Below are 22,933 nucleotides of genomic sequence, written 5' to 3'. Positions count from 1 at the left end.
CTGTGTTTGAAGGGGGAGAATTAGCTGATGAGCCTTTGTACCAGGTCCCAAGCCCAGAAATTTCTAAACCACAGCACTCACTGCTGGCATTTGGGATTGTTAGTTATTTAAAAGAATGTAAGAGTTCTAGTTTTAGGTAACAGGATATTAAGATACTTTACGCGCAGCTAATTCTCGCAACCTGGTTCTTTACCGTGAGCTGAAAACACCAGACGCAACGACATATCTTAGGAAGTTTATTCCAGCGAGGCAGGAATAGGGGAAGGGGAAGGACGGGGAAGGGAGGTAAGAAGGAGGAGAGGGAGAGCAGGGGAGAGGAACCAAGGAGAGAGCAAGAGCAAGAGCAAGAGAGAGAGCAAGAGAGAGAGAGAGAACCGAGTGGGGCAGGAACAGGGGAAGGGGAGGGAAGGGAGGAAGAGCAGGGGAGAAGAACCAAGGAGAGGAAGAGAGAGAGCAAAAAGGGGCGAACCGCACCTGGGGGCCTTTTTTGTCTGCCAGGTGTGGGGGGGCGGGGATTGGGAGGGATTGAGGTCAAGGCCCCAGGGGATTGGTGCCTGCAGGTGAATGCCTGGGGATGATTGGCGAGTGGGCGGGGAAGGGGCTGGGAGATTGGGGGTGGGATTCTCAGGTGGAATGCCAGGTTACATCTGATTGGTGGATGGCTGGACTGGCGCGAATTCCGTGAGCAGTGAGGAAGAAGAAATGGCGCAGGGTCCAGGGTGGGATATTGGAATAAGTCCTTACAGGGATAGTATAATTGTGATGTGCTGTCTTGTGCACTGTGGGATGTTGCGCAGCATCCCTTGCCTCTGCCTAGAGCTCAGGCCAAAAACATAGCCCAGCACACATGTAACTACCAGAAATATCTGTAGACGTTGCCAGTGGCCATGGAAGGCAAAATTGTCCCTAGCTGTGAACTGTTGACCTAAAGTATATTTTTGTGATGGATGTTCCTAAATGGCAACTTAAAAAGTATATTACGTTTGTGTAAAAAATGATCGAGATCAATTTTCAAAAAATTTATTTAAGAGATAGAGAGGAGAGAGCTCCCATCCACTGTTTTTGTCTAAATGCCCACGATGTTCAGGGCTGTTCCCTGTGGCTGGAGTCAGAAACACAAACCTCAATCCAGGTGTCCCATGTGAGTGTTAGGAACGCATCTAATGAAGCCATTCCCTGGCTCCCTCCCAGGATTTGTGTGCCTGGAAATTGGAGCTGGGACTCAAACCCAGGCAGCCTAGCGTGGGACACAGATGTCCCAAATGGTATCTTAATCACTAGGCCTGGGCCCGGCGCGGTGGCGCAGTGGTTAAAGTTAATCACTAGGCCAAATGCCTGCCCCAAGATCAATGTTCAAGAAAGACACAGTAGGTACATTCATGAAAGCAATGGTCCTGCCATTCTTTATTTCTCATAATAATACATATTCACAGAAGAAAAAATATTGTACATTTTAAATTCTGATCATTATACAGTTTTTTTTATGGTTGAATAATAGAACAAATGTCAGTACTTCTGAAAATATCTTCAGTGTTTGAGGATATAAATTATGATAAAACATTCCATAATTAGAGTAAGCTCATTTCAAAATGAAAGACACATAGCACCCTGTGAAAGTGATGAAGCAACATTATTGGAGCTAGAGCTCTGAGAAGATCTGACCCCTATCCCTAACTTTACCATAATTCACGATCAAATTTTTCTGTGCATATTTTAGAAATGGTGGAATAAACATATGGAAGGCAAATCCCCATAAGTTTTGTGCTGAGAAGGGATTCGCAGTCAAAGAGTGGCATGTGAGTTCATCCTCCCCTTATAAGACCTTGAAAGGTATATCCTGAGGCATCATTAAGAAGGTGAAACTGGATTATTAGTAACAGCTTCAGATATTGGCTTTCATTTTTTTTAAACAATGAGTAAAAAAAATCCTTTTTATAAAAAGCTAAAGGCACAGTGAAACAATATTTGTGGTTCACCATTTTAGAATTCAAAATAAATCAGAACATAAAATAATTCAGGCGGCCAGCACCTAATTTGTCCTGTAGGTGGCAAAATTATCAAAAGAGAAATGTAGGGACAGGATTCAGAATTGCTGTACTGAGGTTAATAGTGGTAGATTTTAAAGCTTTATTTAAAACACAGTTTTTAAAGTTTTAATTTTTTTTCAAGTTATACAGATCAAAAGATACCTTTTATATTGCTGTAAATTAAAAAAAATTCATTGTCTGGACAGTCAGTGTTAACACTTAGACATGGTCTTTTTTCTTTTTCAGGGACTAGATTTTCAGTCCAATGATAATTTGTAAAACGTTCCTCTTCTTTTGCTCATGTTGTCCAACAAGTTTTATGATTTATTCAAATTGGATGAAGAGAAATTATGAAACTGAAAATCTGTCCCTACTTGTTACCAACTATGAGAAACAAGCTTGAAATCAATACCTATCTTAAAGGGAAAGAGTGTGGGGGCTGGTGTTGCGGTACAGCCAGTTAAGCTGCTTCCTATATTTCCAATTTGAGTGCTAGTTAGAGTTCCTATTGCTCCACTTCCTATTCCACTCCCTGCTAGTGAGCCTGGGAAAGTGACAGAGGATGGCCAAGTGCTTGTGCCTTGCCATCAATGTGGGAGAGCTGGAAGCGGCTCATGGCTGAGGCCTGGCCATTGTGGCCCTCTGGGGAGTGATCTAAGTCATAGAAGATTTCTGTAACTCTGCCTTTCAAATAAATAAAGCTAGTAATAATAAAAGAGAGGATATGAAACTGTTCAGATTTCAGTTGGTTTTACATTTCCCTGATTGTCTTATATTGGATGGGAAAATAGTAACAGGGCTTTTACAAAGTTATGGAAAACTTACTACAGAAAAATGTGGGCACCATGATAATTACTACATATACATATTTGTTCTACATATTTATTTATTTATTTGAAATGCAGAATGACACATAGAGAGAGAGACTTTCCATCTTCTGGTTCACTCTCCCAATGGCTGCAACAGCCAGGGCTGGGCTGGCTGAAGGAAGGAGCTACATCAGGGTCACCCACATGTGTGGCCAGGACCCAAGCACTTAGATCATCATATGCTGCCTTCACAGGTTCATTACCAGGAAACTGTGTAGGAAATAGCAGTTGGACTCTAACCAGCACCCTGATAAAGGATGTAGGTGTTGCAAGCAGTGGCTTATGCCACAGCACCACAATGTTGGCTCTGATGTTAACTCAACTTATGTGTAAGCAACAAAGGAGTCTATAAGTGATTTCAATAAGAAACAAACTCCAGACAGGTTGAGTTTTTTCCCCAGGAGCTGATATAACTAGTCCTCATAGATTCACTGGCTTCATGTCATATATTTATTATTAAGAGTCAGACATGAAAAACAGACATTAAATAAAAGCTTGTGTCAGATGTTAAAAATGTTGTTGCTGAAAGAACTAAACTAAATGAAAGGATGAAATGGAGAACCTATAGAATGTTATATCAATATATTATGAAAATGTCAATATAGGTAAACTAACTAAAAACAGAGAAAGGAAAAAAATGAAAAAACATTTTTTTTTACTATTTTGGCTATCATATTGGCATGGTTAACCATTGGCATGGTTATCACTGGTTATCCGGCGATGTGCATGCATAAGATAAGTAATGGAAAAGGTAGTTGTAGGATATTCTATCATGTCCTGGGTGTCTTTGAAGCCCAAGATTTTAAATATAGAACAGAGGCACCATTGTAATAGAAAGGATACATTAAAATCCAGTAGAACTCAGTTGTATCTAGAATTATCAAAAGAAACTCTTGAAATGTTTGTGCATCTTTGCACATCAATCTGTTATTTTTAAAATACAGTTTTTCCTTGAAAGAAACCAAGTTTTTAAGAAAAACATTACATTCCAGAACCTGGGCAGAAAAATATGCAAGTTGAACCTACAGCATCTTGTCATACAAGATAGCAAGGAATCTGTTCAAAGCTGCTAGCCTACTGTCAAAAGAATTTACAGCAAACTTATTAAGGGGCTCTCATTCATTGTCAAAATGAGACAGTTTGAGCTTCAGTGATACAATGGAATGAAGCCATCAAATGTGTTTGAATCCAAGATTTCATAATACCTGAACAAGTGATAGGAAGCAAGTTTATTATCTGAAAATTGGTAAAGGAAAGAAGCCAAATGTTCATTTTTCCCTTTCCTACCTAAAATCTGCCACTGGTTAATAAAATAGCAGGTGTGGGGAAGCTTCTCTTGATAGAAATGTTTCCATTCATAAATGAAAAATAAATGATGTGAGATAGTCTCCAAACCAAAATGAGTTATGAATTTAGGCATTGTGTATCAATTTCAGCTTATGTCAAAAACAGAGAACTACATAGTATTATCCTTCTGATGAAAGAACACACCATGACCTATCGTCTTGCCAAAAAGGCTGAATCGGAGCCTGCTCAGTCCTCTGGCTGCAAATGCCAGTGTGCAGAGGACACAGAGGGATACGCTGACTGGTACCATGAGCGTACAGTCAGCAGCCCACAGACTAGGAGAATGTGCCTAAGATCAGGCTCTTCACGGGTAAAGGACGGACGAAGGATGAAGGGGAATCTGCAAATTCACAAGAAATATAAAATATTCATTTAATAAAATAATCTTAAATGGATACAATTAAAATATAAATAGGGACTTGGGTGATACAATAATTTTAAAAATGCAAGGAAGTAATTACCATTGAAACCAATATAGTAGTTACTTTCATAGACTAATAATTGTGACAGGACACATAGCTAACTGGCAGAGTTCTAAAATAGTATTTAAGAAGTTTCCTTATAATTATGGATTAAGTTCAACTTTTGTGTCTAAGTTTCAGTACTTGTTTTATTACTTTTAGAAAGATTAAAATAAGATATACATCAAAGCCCTTAGGGTTTTCCACAATTATTTATGTGATTTCTTCTACTGTAAATACAGTTGATGATTCTTAATTATCTGTATTGTAGAAATACTTCTATATAGTAAGCTACAAATATTCAGAAAAAACTACTTCTTACATGTGCATAGTTATAAAAAGTAAAGAATTAAATATATATTTGTAACACAAAATTTACTTTTTACAGTATAATGTAGTTTGGTTAAAGAGTTTTTGTTGACTTCCAAATTTTTCCTTTCCTACCCCATACAAGATCATTCATGTTATTCTACTAAAGATTAGAAACAGATTTTATATTTTCTTGAATGTCCACACTATTTTACTCCTCATCTTCTCTACGTAAAATACACAAAGTTTTCTTGCCTAACTATGATGGTCATTATTAATATATAATGTGTGACATTATACATAATCACAGGGTCTCCATTACACACCTGACCTGTGTCTCTTCCATATATTAAATACTGACAGAGACTAATTTTTGTTATTATATATCTAAGAAACTCTAGGATACAAAACAGATCACCAAAGTGAAAGCAATTTTAGAAGCAAAATAACAATAAACACAGGCCAACAGGTATCTGTGTTGTACATTTTGCCCATTGAACATTGACAGTTTCCCTCCAGGTGTTCAAGCAGCATCTTAGCAGTGCAACCCAATCGTGTACTTCCCTTCACCTTTAATACAATTATGTGGTGCTTGAGTGATTCACATATTCAAGAAGTGACCGGTCCAAGACTCTTCGGATGAGAGCTTCTTCAATTATATTAAAATCCTATAATAAAGAAAAACAGAAGTATACCTACTCAAGTGTGTTTCAGAAATGGAAGGATAAGAATTAATGCAGTGCCCTCAATGTGCAGGGAAGTACAGCTCTAAGTTCAATGACTTCTGCAGGGTTCTACGCAGCTGATGTAAAACCAAGGGCTCTGGCTTTGGGGCCAGTGTATTTTGTATTTCACTTTACTATCATTAAATTAATTTTATGAAAAATTGTTCATTTTGAATTTAAAGTCTTTAATGAAATTAGTAGTTTCTAGTCAACATTACAAATCCTAACAGGAAGACTATGTCTCTTAAAAAATGAGTAACAGATTAAAATCAGCCATCTTCCTCAAGGCCATCTGTATTTATATACAAAATACTCACTGAATTATTTACTTGCAAAAACAAAAAAATCTGTTGAAAACAACTCTTGCTCCTTGTACCCCTGTGTGTTAAAGTGGAATTCAAAACTTTATTTCAGTACTTTGTATAAGTAAAGCAAAAGCTGTGGGGAGCCCTGTCCACTGCAATCGTTTCCTCTTCCACAGGAAACAATGAGAACAACAATGAGAAAGTAGAATCTGTAATCAGAAGGTTATTCTAAACTATAAAAATAAATAAAACCCAAAGGAAAGCCAGAAAACATAGGAGAGTGCAGGAGCTTAGACTCAATACTGGCTTTTCTTTGGCAATTTGGTTAATCTTTTACCTTCAAATATTTACTAAATGAAAATAAAAATACAGTATTCATTTTAGAAGCTGCTATAAGTAACAAAATGAGACAGTATGCTTATGAAACAAAAACTTAAAAAGGAAAACTATTCCAAGTTCTTCCTCATTGAAGAATGCAGTTTTGAGAAGTTAGAAAAAATACTGAGAAAAGCAGCATCATCTTAACCAACCCTGAATTGCAGTGTGTCAGAAAGATCTTACGCACAACAGACCAAACATACATACAACAGGCATAAATTCAACTTGGCTTTTAGAACATCTTAGGAAGCTAAAATGCAAAGGAACCTTCTGTTAGGAATAAGCATGCATGGACCAGAACCGTGCTCTGGTGAGGCCTTGTGTACCTTAGGGGCCCAGAAACACATTTTGGAAAGATGGAGTAGAGGAAATGAAGCTTCTGTGGGTTTCCATGTTGTATTCAAGTGGTCCTAGTAATCCCATTAGCTCCCTTTCCATCTTCAGCTTGCCTAACATCTATGCCCAGATATACCAAGAAATCACTCTGTATACAGTGTCTTGTTTAGTCCTTACAAAAGCTTTCAGAAGTAATTCGTTTACTCTTCTTATTTAACAAATGAATAAACGAAGGTTCAGAAGTTAGACACTAACAAAATAAAAAACAGAAGGAAAAGAAGTTAGACACTTTTCCCAAGTTTGCACAGCTGTGTTAGAACCCAAGCTCCTTGTGTGCAAACTGTATAATCATATAGAATGCAGAAAATTTCAAATGATTATCTTTAACAGTCATTAAAATTACATCAAAAGGAAACAGTAAAAATCATGTAAAAATTATATGCAAAGGTTAAATTAAGCCCCTTAGAGATAACATATTTAGATATAAGTAACAATAAAATATATTAATGCAGAACATGTCTAAAAATGGCTTTCTCCCTATTTTAGCTGAAAGTGACTCAGAGGACAGTGCATTATAGAGCAAAGGTCATGAAAACTTCCTAACTCACTTCTGAAAATTGAAAATATATTCATAAGTATTAAAACTATTTACACTATATGTAGCTCATTTCCATGTTAAAATACTTTTACCATGATGGAACTTCAAAAAGTTTATAGAAACTTAAAGGATAACTTTATTTTCATGCAAAAACTTAAAAAAAATATGTTGGGTTGGGGCTGGTGTAATGGCTAATCCTACTCCTTGAAGTGCCAGCATCCCATACGGGCACCAGTTTGTGTCCTGGCTGTTCCACTTCCCATCCAGCTCCCTGGTTCATGCCCTGGGAAATCAGCAAAAGATGGCCCCAAGCTCTGGGACCCAGCATTCATGTGGGAAATCCAGAAGAAGCTCCTGCTCCTGGCTTGGGATTGGCTCAGTTCAGCTCCGGTGTTATGGTCATTTGGGGAATAGAAGATCTTTCTCTTTGTTTCTCCTCTCTATAAATCTGCCTTTCTGATAAAAATAAATAAATAGATTTTTTAAAATACGTAGGTTTTCAAAAAGTTTATGGAAATGAATACAATTATTTTATATATCTTACTTATACACATTGCTTTTTTTTAAGATTTATTTATTTATTTATTGTAAAGTCAGATATACAGAGAGCAGAAGAGACAGAGGAAGATCTTCCATCCGATGATTCACTCCCCAAGCAGTTATAACGGCTGGAACTGAACCAGTCTGAAGCCAGGAGCCAGGAACCTCCTCCGGGTCCCCCACTTGGGTGCAGGGTCGCAAAGCTTTGGGCTGTCCTTGACTGCTTTCCCAGGCCATACACAAGCAGGAAGCTGGATGGAAAGCAGGGCTGCCGGGATTAGAACCGGCGCCCATATGGAATCCCAGGTGTGCAAGGCAAGGACTTTAACCATTATGCTATTACGCTGGGCCCTTACACACATTTCAAAAGTGTTTTGCACCAAAACAATCTTACCTTTGATTTCTGTTTTTCCATTAACTTTTCATGTAATGAGATTGTACATGAATTACTTATTGAGGCTGTCATCAGTAACTATGACTACATATTGACTACTTATGTACATATTTATTATATATAATTATTCTGATTACTTTTGACTGTTTAATTTTTTTGTCATAATAAATTTTCTTTTTCTAAATTCCAGCAAACACACATTGTGCAACATCAATTTTAAAAATGAGAAGTCCCACATGTCTTATTAGACTGATAATGTTGCTGTTATTAACCATGCAAGTGACTGGATATAGAACAAATGAAGCCAATTCAATCTTGACACGATTTCTCAGCTATAGTTTTCAATTCCATAAATATTGTAACCATACATAAAGAAGAACTAGCAGAAAAATTTACTAATTTAAAGGCTAACTCTGACTCCACACTGGCTGATTACAGAAAATAATTTTATTCAAGACAAAAAATAATATTAAAGCAAATTTATAAAGTACTATGGGTTAATTACTTCTTATTTAATACTTAACACCTTGAGCTATACACACTTTTTCCCTTTATAATTTTACTCACTTGGCTTAAAACAGTAAGCTTAATATAATATAAAAGTATAACGTAAAAGTAAAAAAAATGTACTTACTATGAAATCATCATAAAACAAAGTGTGACTAACTTGCAAATGTCTTATTAAACTGCCATTAAAGCTGTCTGCATTCTCGTTAGGTATTAAACGGCAGAGTGGACAGAACTGGAAAGAAACAAGATCATGAGTTCAAGAAGGATCTTAAAATAATTACTAGTGTCAGAATTTTTTAAAATAATCATTCAGCAAAGTGAATTTTAACAGTATGAATCCATTGGCCACACCTCAGTATTTTGCTGAAAAATTATAGAACAAAGCAACGTTAATAAAATTTCATTTATTCATATATATTTCTTATCCAATTGACTATATAATAATATTACCATTTATGAGTTTGTAATTTAAATATTAGTTATCTGTCTACTACTTAGAATATCTGAATTTTTGTTTTTGAAAAATTTTTCATCTACTTCAAATACAGAATGAAAGAAAGAGGTTTTTCACCTGCCAGTTCACTTCCCAATTTGCCTCAACAGCCACATCTGGGCCAGGCTCGGGTCAGGAGTCAGGAACTCCATCTGGGTCCCCTGCCTGGGTATGACCAAATACTTGGGCCTTCCTCTATTGCTTCCCAGAATACATTATTGATAACCAAACTGTTTTAGAAGCCAGGTAGCCAGGGCTTGAATGAGCAGTCTGATGTGGTTGGTGTGTGGACATCCCAAGCATCAGCATGGGCTGCTCCTACAGTGCACCCCCCCCAAATTAAATTATGTGTGTACATATGTATGTGTGTGTGTGTTGCCATTACTAATGCATCACCATTAGTTAATTAGTGTTTATATATGTTTTCCTAATTTAATAGCCATAAATGGCTCTTTAAGATATTTATGAAATAAAATGAAATATATCCTACAGTTTCTTCTCAAACTGCAACTGACTTATCAAGTAGTAAATCTTACCCACTAAAATGACAACCATGTCTGTGTCTCAGGGCTGTTGACAGACTTGAAGACATCATTCTGAAATGGAGGTGGCAGGTTTCTACAATCTTTACCTGCACCCTAATACACTCCCTTCCATGCAAATTCATCATAGCTACTTTCTCCCATGATACACTTCAGTTTTCTCCTTGGTGAAAAGAAACCAGGATGAACACATGTATTCTGAATTCCACATGGAAACACCATGTAAACCTTCTCCGAGGATATGCTGGGCACTGAACCCTACCCAAATGCCACCTATTTGTGTATTTAATTAGGGCACTACCCTCTGTCCAGTGAAAGCGACCACCCATGTAGGGCAAGGCATATATGTCTCCGTATGGGCAGAGATTTCTCTCCCCAGTGCACTCCCTGCAATCACATCTGAACCTGGGCTCTTTCTACCTCTTTAAACAAGTCCTTTTCCCACCCTTGCACTTCTCTGCTTTGAATTATTTTATCATGCAGAGGCAAAAACCTGGAAAAAAAACAGCTGGGAACCTTCTACACCACTCTAATATGATGAACCTTAATCATTGTTAACTCACTCATTGACACTGGTAGTAAATAGTGGCCATTATTATCACTTTTTTTTTTAAGATTTATTTTTTTATTTTTATTGGAAAGGCGGATATACAGAGAGGAGGAGAGACAGAGAGGAAAATCTTCTGTCCGATGATTCACTCCCTAAGTGAGCACAACGGCCAATGCTATGCCGATCCGAAGCCAGGATCCAGGAACTTCTTCCGAGTATCCCACACGGGTGCAGGGTCCCAAAGCCTTGGGCTGTCCTCGACTGCTTTCCCAGGCCACACACAAGCAGGGAGCTGGATAGGAAGTGGAGTTGCCGGGATTAGAACCGGCACCCATATGGGATTCCGAGGCGTGTTCAATGTGAGGATTTTAGCCACTAGGCCACGCCTCTGGGCCCCTTTTTCTTTTTCTTTATTTATCTATTTATTTGCTGCCAGTTTCTTAGCATCAGCTCATCCTTTACTCAGTGCCCCCTGGCCCATGCTATCTACATTAGGAACCAACAAATCTTTTAGTGTTCTTTCAAAAGGTGTTCGCCTCATCTCTTTGACTTTCTTGTGATGGTTAATACAGAGGGTGAATAATAGCCACCCTAACAGAAGCTTACCAACTGCAGATTATTGAGAAACATTCTAAGGTAGCTTCCCACTTAACACACACTGATTTCTATCATGTCTTGGGAGCCTCTAGAGGCTAGGTTCCTGGTAAATGAGCTCAGAGCAGGCCAACACATAGCACACAGGACGTGGACATCTATCTATTCAAATTTGCTACCCATTGATGCCTTCAGTTAAGCCTCTTTGCCCTGGAGTTTATATTTTCTGGTCTTGAACCTTTCTCCATCCAGTGAATATTAATTTACTCTTGTTTCCTTGCAAAAAACTATAAAGCCAAAGAACAGCCAACATCACTGAGTAGATTTTATCTTCCTTTGTTTTACAGGAAACCAGATTGAGGATTAAGGAAATTTACTTGCTAGAAAAGGAGACAGATTTCCAGATGAGTACTACTTTAAAGGGATTAAAACAAAGTTAAACTTGATCTGCATGATGTTTCTTTCCATTCCTAATTAGATAATGAAGAAGCTGTCAAAAGGCTGCTGATTTCCCAAGTGCTTAGGATGTAGGTTATTTAACACTGGTCAACATAGACTCAAATAAAACGTGTACAGTCATATTTCTAACTTGCATTCTTCAATGCTTTCAGTGATATAGTAGCTCTCAGGATGGGATATTCAAACCAGCAGCATCAATGTCTTGAGGGTAACTTGTTTGAATTGCAAATTTTCAGACTCAGCCCAGACCCATTATATGGGATGCTCTGGCAGTGGAGTCCCATAATTTGTACCTAAGCAAACCCTCCAAATTACTGATGTACTCTAAAGTTTGGTAGCCACTTCTTTTACAAGAATTTAATCTCTTTTTTGAAAGAAAGGCAGAGTAAGAGAGAAAGAAAGACATCTTGGAGGTGTGAAGTCAGGAGTTAGAAACCCCTTTCAGGTCTGGCAGGGGCCCAAGTACTTGGGCTATATTTTGCTGTCTTCCCATACACTGCCAGAGAGCTGGATCAGAAGTGGGGCAGCTAAAATTTGAACTGCTGCCCATATGGGATGCTGGTGTTGCAGGTGCAGTGTAACCTACTGCTCTACAACGCTGGCCCTGAAAGTGTACTTTCTTCTGGAAAAATAAGATGAAGTATGAGTGGAAGTGGGAGAAATGAGACATTCCTGACCATATTATAACAGAGACCACCCCTTGAAGCAAAAAAACAAAAAAAAGTATTTTGGGTTATTTTACTAAGAATTATCACTACAGAAGAAGCATAACAATGTGTTTTTTTTTTTTTTTTTTAGAAATAAAATACTGAATAAGGAACAGTGTTGATAGTGTTCAGTTATCTAGAATAATGCTTCATGCTTCTCTGCATCCCTGTCCATTCTTGCAGGGTTGTGTTTTATTTAAAATGGTTGGTAAAGGAAGAACTAATAAATTGTAGATGGATTATTAAGATGTTGACAGGTCTAGTAACAAAACCCTGTAGTAGTTACTAGGTCATCACTCTGGGAAACTTCAAGACCAACATGGTATATGATTCATCATATTGAGTGAAAGGCTACCTTAAGTCACCTCTGAGGGCTCTTTTCCATGATCATATTCAAAGTACTTATCAACTTGGTACTAAACAGCTCGAATATAACAGAATAGAAATGCTGTTGTGTGTTATGGACAAGTTTGGGTTGGAGAAGGTTTGCAGTTTTGCTGCAGGAAAAGAAAAACCCCTCAGCATAAAGCCAACTCATACACTGAATTCCCCTGCAGTTGTATTCAGGCTTCCACTGAAATCCAGGAGAACCATGGTGTACCCATTTGACCTAGTGGAAGTAGTAAAGCTCCAGTGTCCCTAATGTGAGTGGTTGGGCTCCACACCCAGCTGCAGCTCCTGATCTCAGCTTCCACTCAATGCAGTGACAGTCCATGCCATTGGGTTCCTGCCACCCACATGGGAAGCTCCTGACTTCAAACCTCCAGTTTTCCCCACCTCCAGCTCCTCAGCTATCGAGGGCATTTGGTTAATGAATGAGTGGATGAGATCTCTTGTCTTTCAAATGATTTAAAAACAAAATTGGACTCACTGTCTAAAGCCTGTGAGTGACTGATTTAACAAAGAACAGAGGGAGTAGGAGTAAAAAATTTTTTTTCCCAATATCCTTTTCTTAGGTTGTAAAAGTGCGAAGGCCATCAACAACCCATTTTACTGCACAAGGTTTCCAATGTGGCAAATCCTCTCTATTGATACAATCTTTATCAATGGTCCTTAATGAAGAAAGAGCATGCTCTGTCATGCTCATCTGAAATAAGATGATGAATTCTAAGAGAACAGTGTCAAATAGTTGAAAGATGCACACACATATTACAGACATCTCAAAATGCAAAGAATTCAGTCCTTCAAATTATCCATTAACAATGGCTTAGATTAACCACAGCAACTCAGTCATTAGGGAACTGTGTCCTTCTGATGGCAACATCATTGAGATTACTAAATCCGATAACTCCAAAAAAGAGAAAACATTTCCTAGTGAATAAGTAACCAGATTGCATACCTAATTTAGTAGGCATCAAAGTAAATCTAATGATGTTTTTTTGAAATGAGCCTTTAGCATAGCAGTTAGAATGCTGTTTGGGACACCTTCATTCTATGTCTGAATGCTTATGTTCAAGACTCAGCTCCACTTCAGTTCCAGCCTCCTGCTAATACACACCTTGAGAGGTCGCACGTGGTGCTTCAATTACTTGAATTCCTGCCACTGCACAGGAGACATAGATTGAGTTCCTGGCTCCTGGCATTGGTAAGGTCCAGCCTTGGTTGTATTTGGGTGGAGAGTGGACCAATGGATGAGAGATCTCTCTTTCTCTGTCTCTCCCTTTTTCTCCTTTCTCAACCCTTTTCTCTCTCATAAATAAATTTATATAATGTTGGGGTCTGTGCAATGGATGTGGGGGACACGAAGGTGTGAAGAGTATTGTTCCATTGCAGGCAGGGCCACAAGGGAACTTCCCGCTGTTTGGCAGGGCCCCGTGGATATCTCTACAACCACCCAAATGCAGGTCCACCTTCCTTTGCATGGACACTGGGCCGCCCTGCAGAAGAATTCTAATCCAGTCAGGCATTGTTTGCTAATGTGTAGTTGGCTTTACTCAATGTGAGCTTGGAGGTTAATGTGAATAATAATGTCTTGCAAAAGGGGCTTTTATTATTCATACTGTCTAGGCTGTCCCCATTGTCCTTATGCTAATGAAAGGACCTGTATTTAGGGTTTCATTCTTTCCTTGATCTTTAGGTGCTCCTTTTTTTGTGATACAAGATTGAGATGTAAAATAAGAATTGTAGCAGGAACTTCTATTGTTTTTAGGTGAAACAAATGGCAGAATTATTCTTGGAAACACCCACTTGATGTAAAAACTCTGAGCCAGAATTTGACTGCTTCTGTATAAATAAAGCAGACAGTATAAATAAAGCATTGTCCATTATAATCATGAAATCCAAGTGGTCCATTTTTATCCTCTTTACGCCTCATCCATGCACCCTTCTCGAGTTCCGAACTCAGCTGGAGCTGGACTCTGGCAATAAAAAAAAAAAAAAAAAAAAAAAAAGCGGGCCTGGCACGGTGGCCTAGCAGCCAAAGTCCTCACCTTGAACGTACTGGGATTCCATATGAGTGCCGGTTCTAATCCCGGCAGCTCCACTTCCCATCCAGCTCCCTGCTTATGGTCTGGGAAAACAGCTGAGGACAGCCCAAAGCCTTGGGACCCTGCACCCTTATGGGAGACCCAGAAAGAAATTCCTGGCTCCTGGCTTCAGATCACCACAGCACCGGCAGTTGTGGCCACTTGGGGAGTGAATCATCGGAAGGAAGATCCTCCTCTGTACATCTGCCTTTCCAATAAAATAAATAAACCTTAAAAGAAAAAAGACTGCATATTAGAAAAGTCAATATCTCCTGATGTTTTTAACCGACTACCTCAGTCTTGAGCAGCTCAGAAAGAAAGCACTGACTGCCTTGTGGTTTGAGCTGTCTACATTACCTATTTTTTGGAAGGCAGAATCATTAACTCAAGTCTCTAACTGCCATGAAACCTCTGAAGTGAATCAGATGATATCACTGATCTTAACTGCTGGCAGGTTGGTATGCCCACACCTCAGTTCCTTGCTTCAGCATCTTACTGCAGCTTCCCAGCAGCATGAGCCCTGAGAGGCACAGATGATGGCTCCGGTGGTTGGATCCCTTCATCCATGTGGGAGACCAAGACTGCATTCCCGTCTCCCTGCTGCAGCCCTTTTGGACATTTGGGAAGTGAATGAGCCAATGGGAGCTGTGGGTTTTTCTACCTCTCTGTTCCTCTGCTTCCCCTAACCAACCATCCTAAATCACAGTAATTCCTTGGTAACTTTCACACCAAACCAGTCCATGTTTGTTTGGGATGTCTGGGTGATCTGTCAGCTAGGCCACATAGACCCCATGGGGCATCTCATGACTTCTTGTGGCTCTAAGATCCTTCAGCTGCCATTCATAGGAAACCCCAAGAGCTTCTGTTCCTATTTCTAGATGACCAAGGGTAAAATAGAAGCATGGATTTCTGCTCCTGTCTCAAGCCATAATAGCACCCTAGTCTTTGTGGTGAAATTTTATCACTTTATTTCCCAAACCCCCTTGTCCCCAGCTCTGCATGCAAAACTGGTAGTAATCTACCACCATCACCACCGCCACCCTCTTTCATTTAGGGAGTAGGCACTGAGTGGCATAGAGTACTCGATTTATATGCCTAATTACTACTCTCTGCTTAAAGATATCATATTAAAGTCATTATTATCTCCATTTTACAAATGATAAAACAGAAACAAGGATAAGGTAATATAGACGGGTTGGAATTTGAACCAAAGCATAGAATCTAACTAAATTTCAAGGGCAGTGTGACTCTACCATTCCCCTAGATTTTATTTCTGCTCGTAGGTCAGCCTTCCTCAATGACCTTGATGACAGATGAATTGTGGAAGACCTCACTTCAGTTGGATGGCCAAATTCTGCAGCACATTGACTGTATTCCTGCTACAGCAGCACAGTCCCCACAGACTGACAAGCTGTGACCGGCCCCAGGTTGCTGAAGCCAGAGCAGGAGACTGGGCACTTTTAGGAAGCAGGGCTCATTCTGGGTCAATAACGCAGTCTTTATAGATTTGCTAAGAGGAGACAAGCAAGCACTTACAATTCAGTAAATGATAACCTTTATTATTCCATCCTAATGCTTTCTTCTAATTTCCTCTTGCTCCCCAGGGACCTATAATAGAACAACTTGCTATCCCAGTTCCTTCTGCAGAGCACCCGGAGTAGGAAAAGCCTATGACAATCTCCCTGCTCACTCAACATATTTCAGGTTCCTACCTTGCTGTCCCAGGACCCCGACCCCCTAGGCCATTAGAATCAGTACCTTATCATGTGTGCTAGTGTGGCTTCTCTCTGTAACTTGCTATAGACCACAGGCTTCACCATACAGTAACTAGACTAGTATGTTCAGATTCTGCTTTGTTACGCACTGGTTCTGTGACCCTGGCTATCTTATTAACCTCTCTGAGCATCAGTTTATTATTTATGAAATGGGGATAACAATTGTCTTCTGACAGGATTATTATCTCTCTTTTTTTTTTCTTAAAGATTTATTTATTTATTGGAAATTCAGATATACAGAGAGGAGGAGAGACAAAGAGGAAGATCTTCCGTCCAATGATTCACTCCCCAAGTGAGCGCAAAGGCCGATGCTATGCCGATCCGAAGTCAAGATCCAGGAACTTCTAACAGGTCTCCCACTTGGGTGCAGGGTCCCAAGGCCTTGGGCTGTCCTCGGCTGTTTTCCCAGGCCATAAGCAGGGAGCTGGATGGGAAGTGGAGCTCTCGGGATTAGAACGGGCGCCCATATGGGATCCTGGCGCGTTCAAGGCAAGGACTTTAGACACTAGGCCACGCCGCTGGGCCCAGGATTATTATCTCTTTATGTGGTATAATCTTATATGTATATTTTAAAGGATTTATTTTATTTGAAAGGCACGGCTACAGAGGGAGAAGGAGATCTCCCACTCATGAGATAACCATAAGCACCCAGGCTAGCCAGGCCAAAGCCAGGAGCCAGGAGTTTTACCTGGGTCTCCCACATGCAGAGGCTCACATACTTGTTTTACTTCCCAGGTTCATTAAGAGGGATTACCTTCACAGGGTATAATTTTAAATAAAAAAATATAAAAATATAAAATTATAAATTAATTTGAATTGATCAATTTTCCAAGAATCATATGAATATATATAAAACAACACTCATGTTTGTATAACTACATATGTGCATACATATTTACATATACGTGTTGTGCATAATACCACACAAAGATAATATTCCAAATAATCTCTAAGGGCCAGAATTGTGGCATAGCACATTAAGTTGCTACCTGCATCCTATATGGGCACCAGTTTGAGCCCTGCCTGCTCCACTTCCTATATAGTTCCTTGAGCATTAGCATGTTAGTGCCTGGAAAAGCAGTGGAAGATGTCCCAGGTGCTTGGGTGTCTGCCACCCATGTGGGAGATACGTATGGAATCCAGGTTCCTGGCTTCAGTCTGTACCAGCCCAGCTAGTGGGGCCATTTGGGGAGTGAATCATCAGACAAATAATCTTTCTCCCCTTGCCTCTCTTTCTCTGTAACTCTGCCTTTCAAATAAATAGATGAGTCTTCTTTAAAAAAAAACAAAAACAAAAACTTTAAGGTACCATGTTATATATATTAAGCCACAGTAATTTTAAAACAAATATACCTAATTATGGCCAATTTAAGATGAAAATAGTTTATCCATAAACCACTGACACCAATATAAACTAACTCAAGCTTGCTGACACAAATATAAGTTAATGCAATATTCCTGGGAAACATTTAGAAGTATATTTCAAGGACTATTAAAAAGTCTGTATTTTGATCTAAGAAATTTCTTCTTAGGGAAAAAAGAATACAAAAGGGAAGTATAAATGCACAAGGATACTGGGTGGGTGTATGATGTAGTGGTTAAGTAGAGTCTCGGGGTCAAAGACCCAGCTCCTCTGCTTCAAATCCAGCTTGCTGCTGATGTGCAACCTGGAAGACTCCAGGGGACGGCTGAAGAACAGGAAAGCCTGCCATCCATCAGGTTCTGGGCTCCTGGTGTTGGCCTCACACAGTACTGACTGTTTCAGGAAAGTCTCCTTTTGCCTCTCTCTGCTTTTCAAGTGAAATGAAAAATAAGTAAATAATTTTTTTAATTGCCAGGATATGACTTCAAACTTTCCTAATTCTGGTGCTCAAAAACAGCAAAATAGGGCCCGGCACGGTGGCGCAAGTGGTTAAGTCCTCGCCTTGCACGCCCGGGATCCCATATGGGCGCAGGTTCTAATCCCGGCAGCTCCGCTTCCCTTCCAGCTCCCTGCCTGTGGCCTGGGAAAGCAGTCGAGGACAGCCCAAGGCTTTGGGACCCTGCACCCGCGTGGGGAGACCCAGAAGAGTCTCCTGGCTTCGGATCGGCATAGCATTGGCCGTTGCGGCTCACTTGGGGAGTGAAACATCGGACGGAAGATCTTCCTCTCTGTATCTCCTCTCTGTATATCCGCCTTTCCAATAAAAAAAACAATAAAAATAAATCTTAAAAAAAAAAAACAGCAAAATAGGAATAAGCATTTGTTATAGCAGTCAAAACCAAGTGAGGGTAGCTGCACCCCCTATCAGAAGAGCTGGGTTCAAGTCCCAGTCCCACTGCCAATCACAGATGGCACAGCTGGACTGACTTGGCTCCTGCACGTTGGAGAGTGAACTAGCAGATGGGAGCACTGTCAGTCTCTTTGCCTCACAAATAAATTAAAGATATTTAATTGTAAAATGGCTAAGCAAATGTTTCGTCTCAAAATTCTAAGGAACATGAAAATAGGATGCAGCTTGGGATACCCACAAATCATAGTGGAGTCACGGAGTCTAACTCTTAACTCTAATCCTAATTAGCTTCCTACTAACATGAGGCAGCAATGATGGTTCAAATATTTGGGCTCCTACCACTCACATGGGAGACTTCGAGTTCCTGTTGCTTGGCTTTTTGCAGGCATTTGGGAAGTGAAGCAGCGATGGAAGACATTTCTCCCTGTCCATGTCCCTGTGTCTCTGACTTTCAAATTCAGTGAAAATTAATAAATATATTTGTTTAAATAGACTGTGTCTAATTTTAATTATAAAAACTATGGAACAGAACCTGCATTGTAGCACATTAGGCTAAGCCACTGCTTGCAATGCTGAATTCATATAAGAGCTCCAGTTAGTATTCTCACTGTGCCACTTCCAATCCAGATCCCTGCTCATGTACCTGGGAAAGCAGCAGAAGTTGACCCAAGTACTTGGACACCTGCACCATGAGGGAGATCTGGATGGAGTCCATGGCCCCTGGCTTCAGCCTGGCCCAGCCCTGACTGTTGTGGCCATTTGAGGAGTGAACCAAACAAGCGATAGAGGATCTCTTTCTCTGCCACTCTGTCTTTCAAACAATTTTTAAAAATCTTTAAAAGAGTAAAAGCAAAAATAAAACCACACAGTAAAATAGAACTACAATTCCAGATTGTAAAAACAGAAGGCAGCACTGGCAATAAATCCAGTAAATCTAGTAAAGGAAGAGCAGTATGTACATTTACTAGGCATATGTTTAAGATTTCATATTAGGAAATAAAACAATAGATTAATTAAAATGAGTGACTAGCTTTCACTTGTAGTGTCATAACACACTTTGTATTAAAAATATTTTATCTTAGGATAGGATCGCTATTAGTATACTAAAATTAGATCTTATCCATGCATTTTGTATCACTTTAGTTGATTGTGTCCAAGAGTATCTGTAGGAGATAATATGTAATTTCATAAATGAAAGAGTGATTGCACATTAATAGTTCTTGTCAGTTTCAACTCAGCATTTTGACATATCATTAACACAAAACTACCATAACCTCAAAATAAGTTATTGTTCTTTATAATAGATCCATAAATGGAAATCTGTTAAATGGGCCATCTAATCTATCCTGAATTCGGACAGTGTTCAAATACATGGTAACAAGAATCCTTACCACAGGCCTCCTTTCTGATCTGTGGTGAGTAATACAGTGCTCCAGAAGGCTGTCTTCATCCAACTCCCTTTGACAAAATGGGCATACACACCTGGAAATCACATAGAACCCAGATATTCACATTGCCAGCTACCAGACAGTAGGCATATAAATGGGGCTTAAAAAAATAGAATGAGGCAGTATCTGATTTCTGCTCCTAACTCATACTCTAAGTTGGCATTATTTGCGTTGGTTCCTCAATTTTTCTTTCTCCTGACAAATGTCAGTGGACAGCTTCCTTGGGATTAGGCAGAGAAACAGTTAACAGTGCACTTAAAGTACTTTATTCTCTTTGGAAAAGAAATGTAATCACCCGTTAACTGGGCAATCACAATAATCAGCTGTCCCTAATCGGCCTCTTCTCTTCCTTCCTGTCATAACTCCTATAACATGTGACTTGGGTGTTGTTTGTTCTGGATATCCACAAGTACGTAAGTATGTAAGTCGAGGTGTCAACTCACATCCTTAGTTTCTAGTGCAGAATGAAACTGACTTGCCACTGCTTTGTTAAATCCCTGCCTGTGACACTCACATGTCACTGGAGCTCAAGGTTCAGGCTCCACGTACTCCATTTCCAACCCAACTAATGCAACTAGGAAAGCAGTGGGAAATGGGTGCAAGTGCTTGTTCCTGTGTCACCCACATGGGAAACACACAGGAAGTTCTAGGCTCCTGGCTTCAGCCTGGCCCAGTCTGACCATTGTGACCATTTGGGAAGTGAACTAGCAAATGAACAATCGCCCTCTCTCTGTCCCATCCTCTCCCTCTCTCTCTGTGTCATTCTGCCTTTAAAAAAAAATCCTAATGCACACTCAGAAGTATTGTATGGGAGCTGTTTAATGTTCTTATTGGGTAACTGAACTGTGGTTAGTACATGCTGGCATAAGCTGGAAGTATAAAATATGCATTAAATTAAAGATTTAATGTAAAGAAAAGAAATAAAACGCCACGAAGAATGAAAATATCTCAATAATCTTTATATTGATTACATGTTCAGATTTTGGTTTATGTTAAATTAGATAAAATATGTTACAAGTACATTTCATTTTTGAAATGTGACTAATGGAAAATTTTAAATCTTAGAGCAATCCACAATACTTTAATTAGATAGGACTGCCTTCATAAGTGGAATTCCTTGCTTACTTTTTCAATACAGATGTAATTTTCTGTTCCCTAGGATGTGGACCCCAAACAAACTCCCAGCATAACAGTTATTAAGATTTGAATCATGTAATAAATCCTTTTCCAAAGCTAATGTTTCTATATTAAATGCAAATATTTATCTAAGACAATAGCCCTCCCAAAATCTGTTATGTTAATTCTTTGTTATTTTATTCAAAACTAGGAGTTAAATTAGCTGCTGTATATTTTTGTTTTCATAAAGCCCATACTTCTTTTAAATTAAAAAAATTATTTATATGAAACTCAGAGTTCTGAAAAACAGAGAGAGACGAAGAAAGAGTGATATTCCACCTACTGACTCACTCCCCAAATGGCCAGGGCTGGGACAGGGCAAAGCCGAGCCAGGAGCTGCTGCTTCCCATGCACATTAGCAAAGAGCCGGATGCAAAATGGAGCATGGGCCAGCTCTGTGACATAGTAGGTTCGATCCAGATCCCAGCTGATGTGCCCAAGAAATCAGTAGAGGATGGCCCAAAATTTTGGACCCTGGCACTCACATGGGATAATGAGCAAAGCTCCTGGCTCCTGACCTCAGCCTGGCCAAACCGCAGGGCTTGTAGCCATTTGGGGGGTGAACCAATGAAAGATCTCTTTCTCTGTCTCTTCTAATCTCTCTATAACTCTGCTTTTCAAATAAAAAAATAAATAATAAATAAATCTTTTTTAAAAAAGTGAGGCAATTGAGATTTCAACTGGCACCCATATGGAATGCTGATGCTGCAGATAGTAGCTTAAAGCGCTGTGCCACAGTGCCGGACCCAATCCCAGAAACCCACACTTTATTTATTTGCTCACTATCTTTTTTCCCATCAATACTTGTGGTCATTCTTAACAGAATCCATACTCTGTTTACAACTAAAATATTTATTTAAAATTTGTAACGTCATAGTATAAAATTAATCCTAAAATAACAGGTACATCTGCAAGGCAATCTGGTAAAATAAAAGGAATAGGGTGATCGTTTTGATTCTAAGGCTAGAAAATTTAAGCTATATTTTCTTAAAATGGGCCAGAAAAGCAACTTTCTTAAGGAGCAAGGAAAACACTACACTCGCACTGAGACTGGATAATTCAATTCATAAGCAGGTTTAATAGTTTCAAAGTCAACAGCCTAGGCAGGAGAACACAAATTATTTCTTTATTTTGTTAGGGGCAGACTCCAAACTGTGTAATTACTCTTCCCATCAGGACAGTAATAAACTAGATTTGTTTCTTTCTCTTAAAAAAAAAAGGAATTATTCATCGATAATAACTACTAACCAACGCCACCTCCATTCTTTTCCTGAACCCCACAGAAGACCACCAACCAAAAGGCCAAGAATTTCAGAATGCCTGGCCTGGATCTGAGATGCTTGCCACTTCCTGCCTACTAAACGAGAGGAAATGAGCTGGGGACCTAAGTATTAAAGACGAAAGATGAATAATGTCTTAAAGCATATATTACAAGCAGCGGATTAAGCTGCTGCTTGGGATCCCTGGCTCTCCATGCTTCCGATCCAGCTTCTTTCTAATGTGTTCTGGGCAGCAGTGGCTGATATCCCAAGCACTTGAGTTCCTGCCACACACATGGGGGACTCTGATTTAACACCTGCTTCTGGGATGTTTTGAGCATCTGGGGAGTGGATCAGTAGATAGAAGATCTCTTTTTTCTCTGCTATTTATTT

General features: G+C 39.4%; 1 protein-coding gene across 1 annotated transcript in view; it reads right to left on the bottom strand.

Moving 5' to 3' along the window:
* Positions 1-1,380: 1,380 nt before the first annotated feature.
* The window catches only part of RNF125 (ring finger protein 125), a 38,556-nt gene continuing 17,003 nt past the window's right edge, over positions 1,381-22,933 (bottom strand). The window contains exons 4-6 of the mRNA XM_040984859.1: positions 20,049-20,139; positions 8,924-9,031; positions 1,381-5,681 (exon numbers count right to left, since the gene is read on the bottom strand). Coding sequence (XP_040840793.1) covers positions 5,595-5,681; positions 8,924-9,031; positions 20,049-20,139 — 286 coding nt within the window. The 3' untranslated portion in view covers positions 1,381-5,594. The remainder of the gene's footprint in view (positions 5,682-8,923; positions 9,032-20,048; positions 20,140-22,933) is intronic.

This window comes from Ochotona curzoniae, unplaced genomic scaffold (genome assembly GCF_017591425.1).
Source record: "Ochotona curzoniae isolate NIBS_2020 unplaced genomic scaffold, NIBS_Ocur_1.0 contig_43, whole genome shotgun sequence".
Classification (NCBI taxonomy): Eukaryota; Metazoa; Chordata; class Mammalia; order Lagomorpha; family Ochotonidae; genus Ochotona; species Ochotona curzoniae.
The sequence above is the reverse complement of the archived record's forward strand: the minus strand, read 5'-3'. Positions and strand labels throughout refer to the sequence as shown.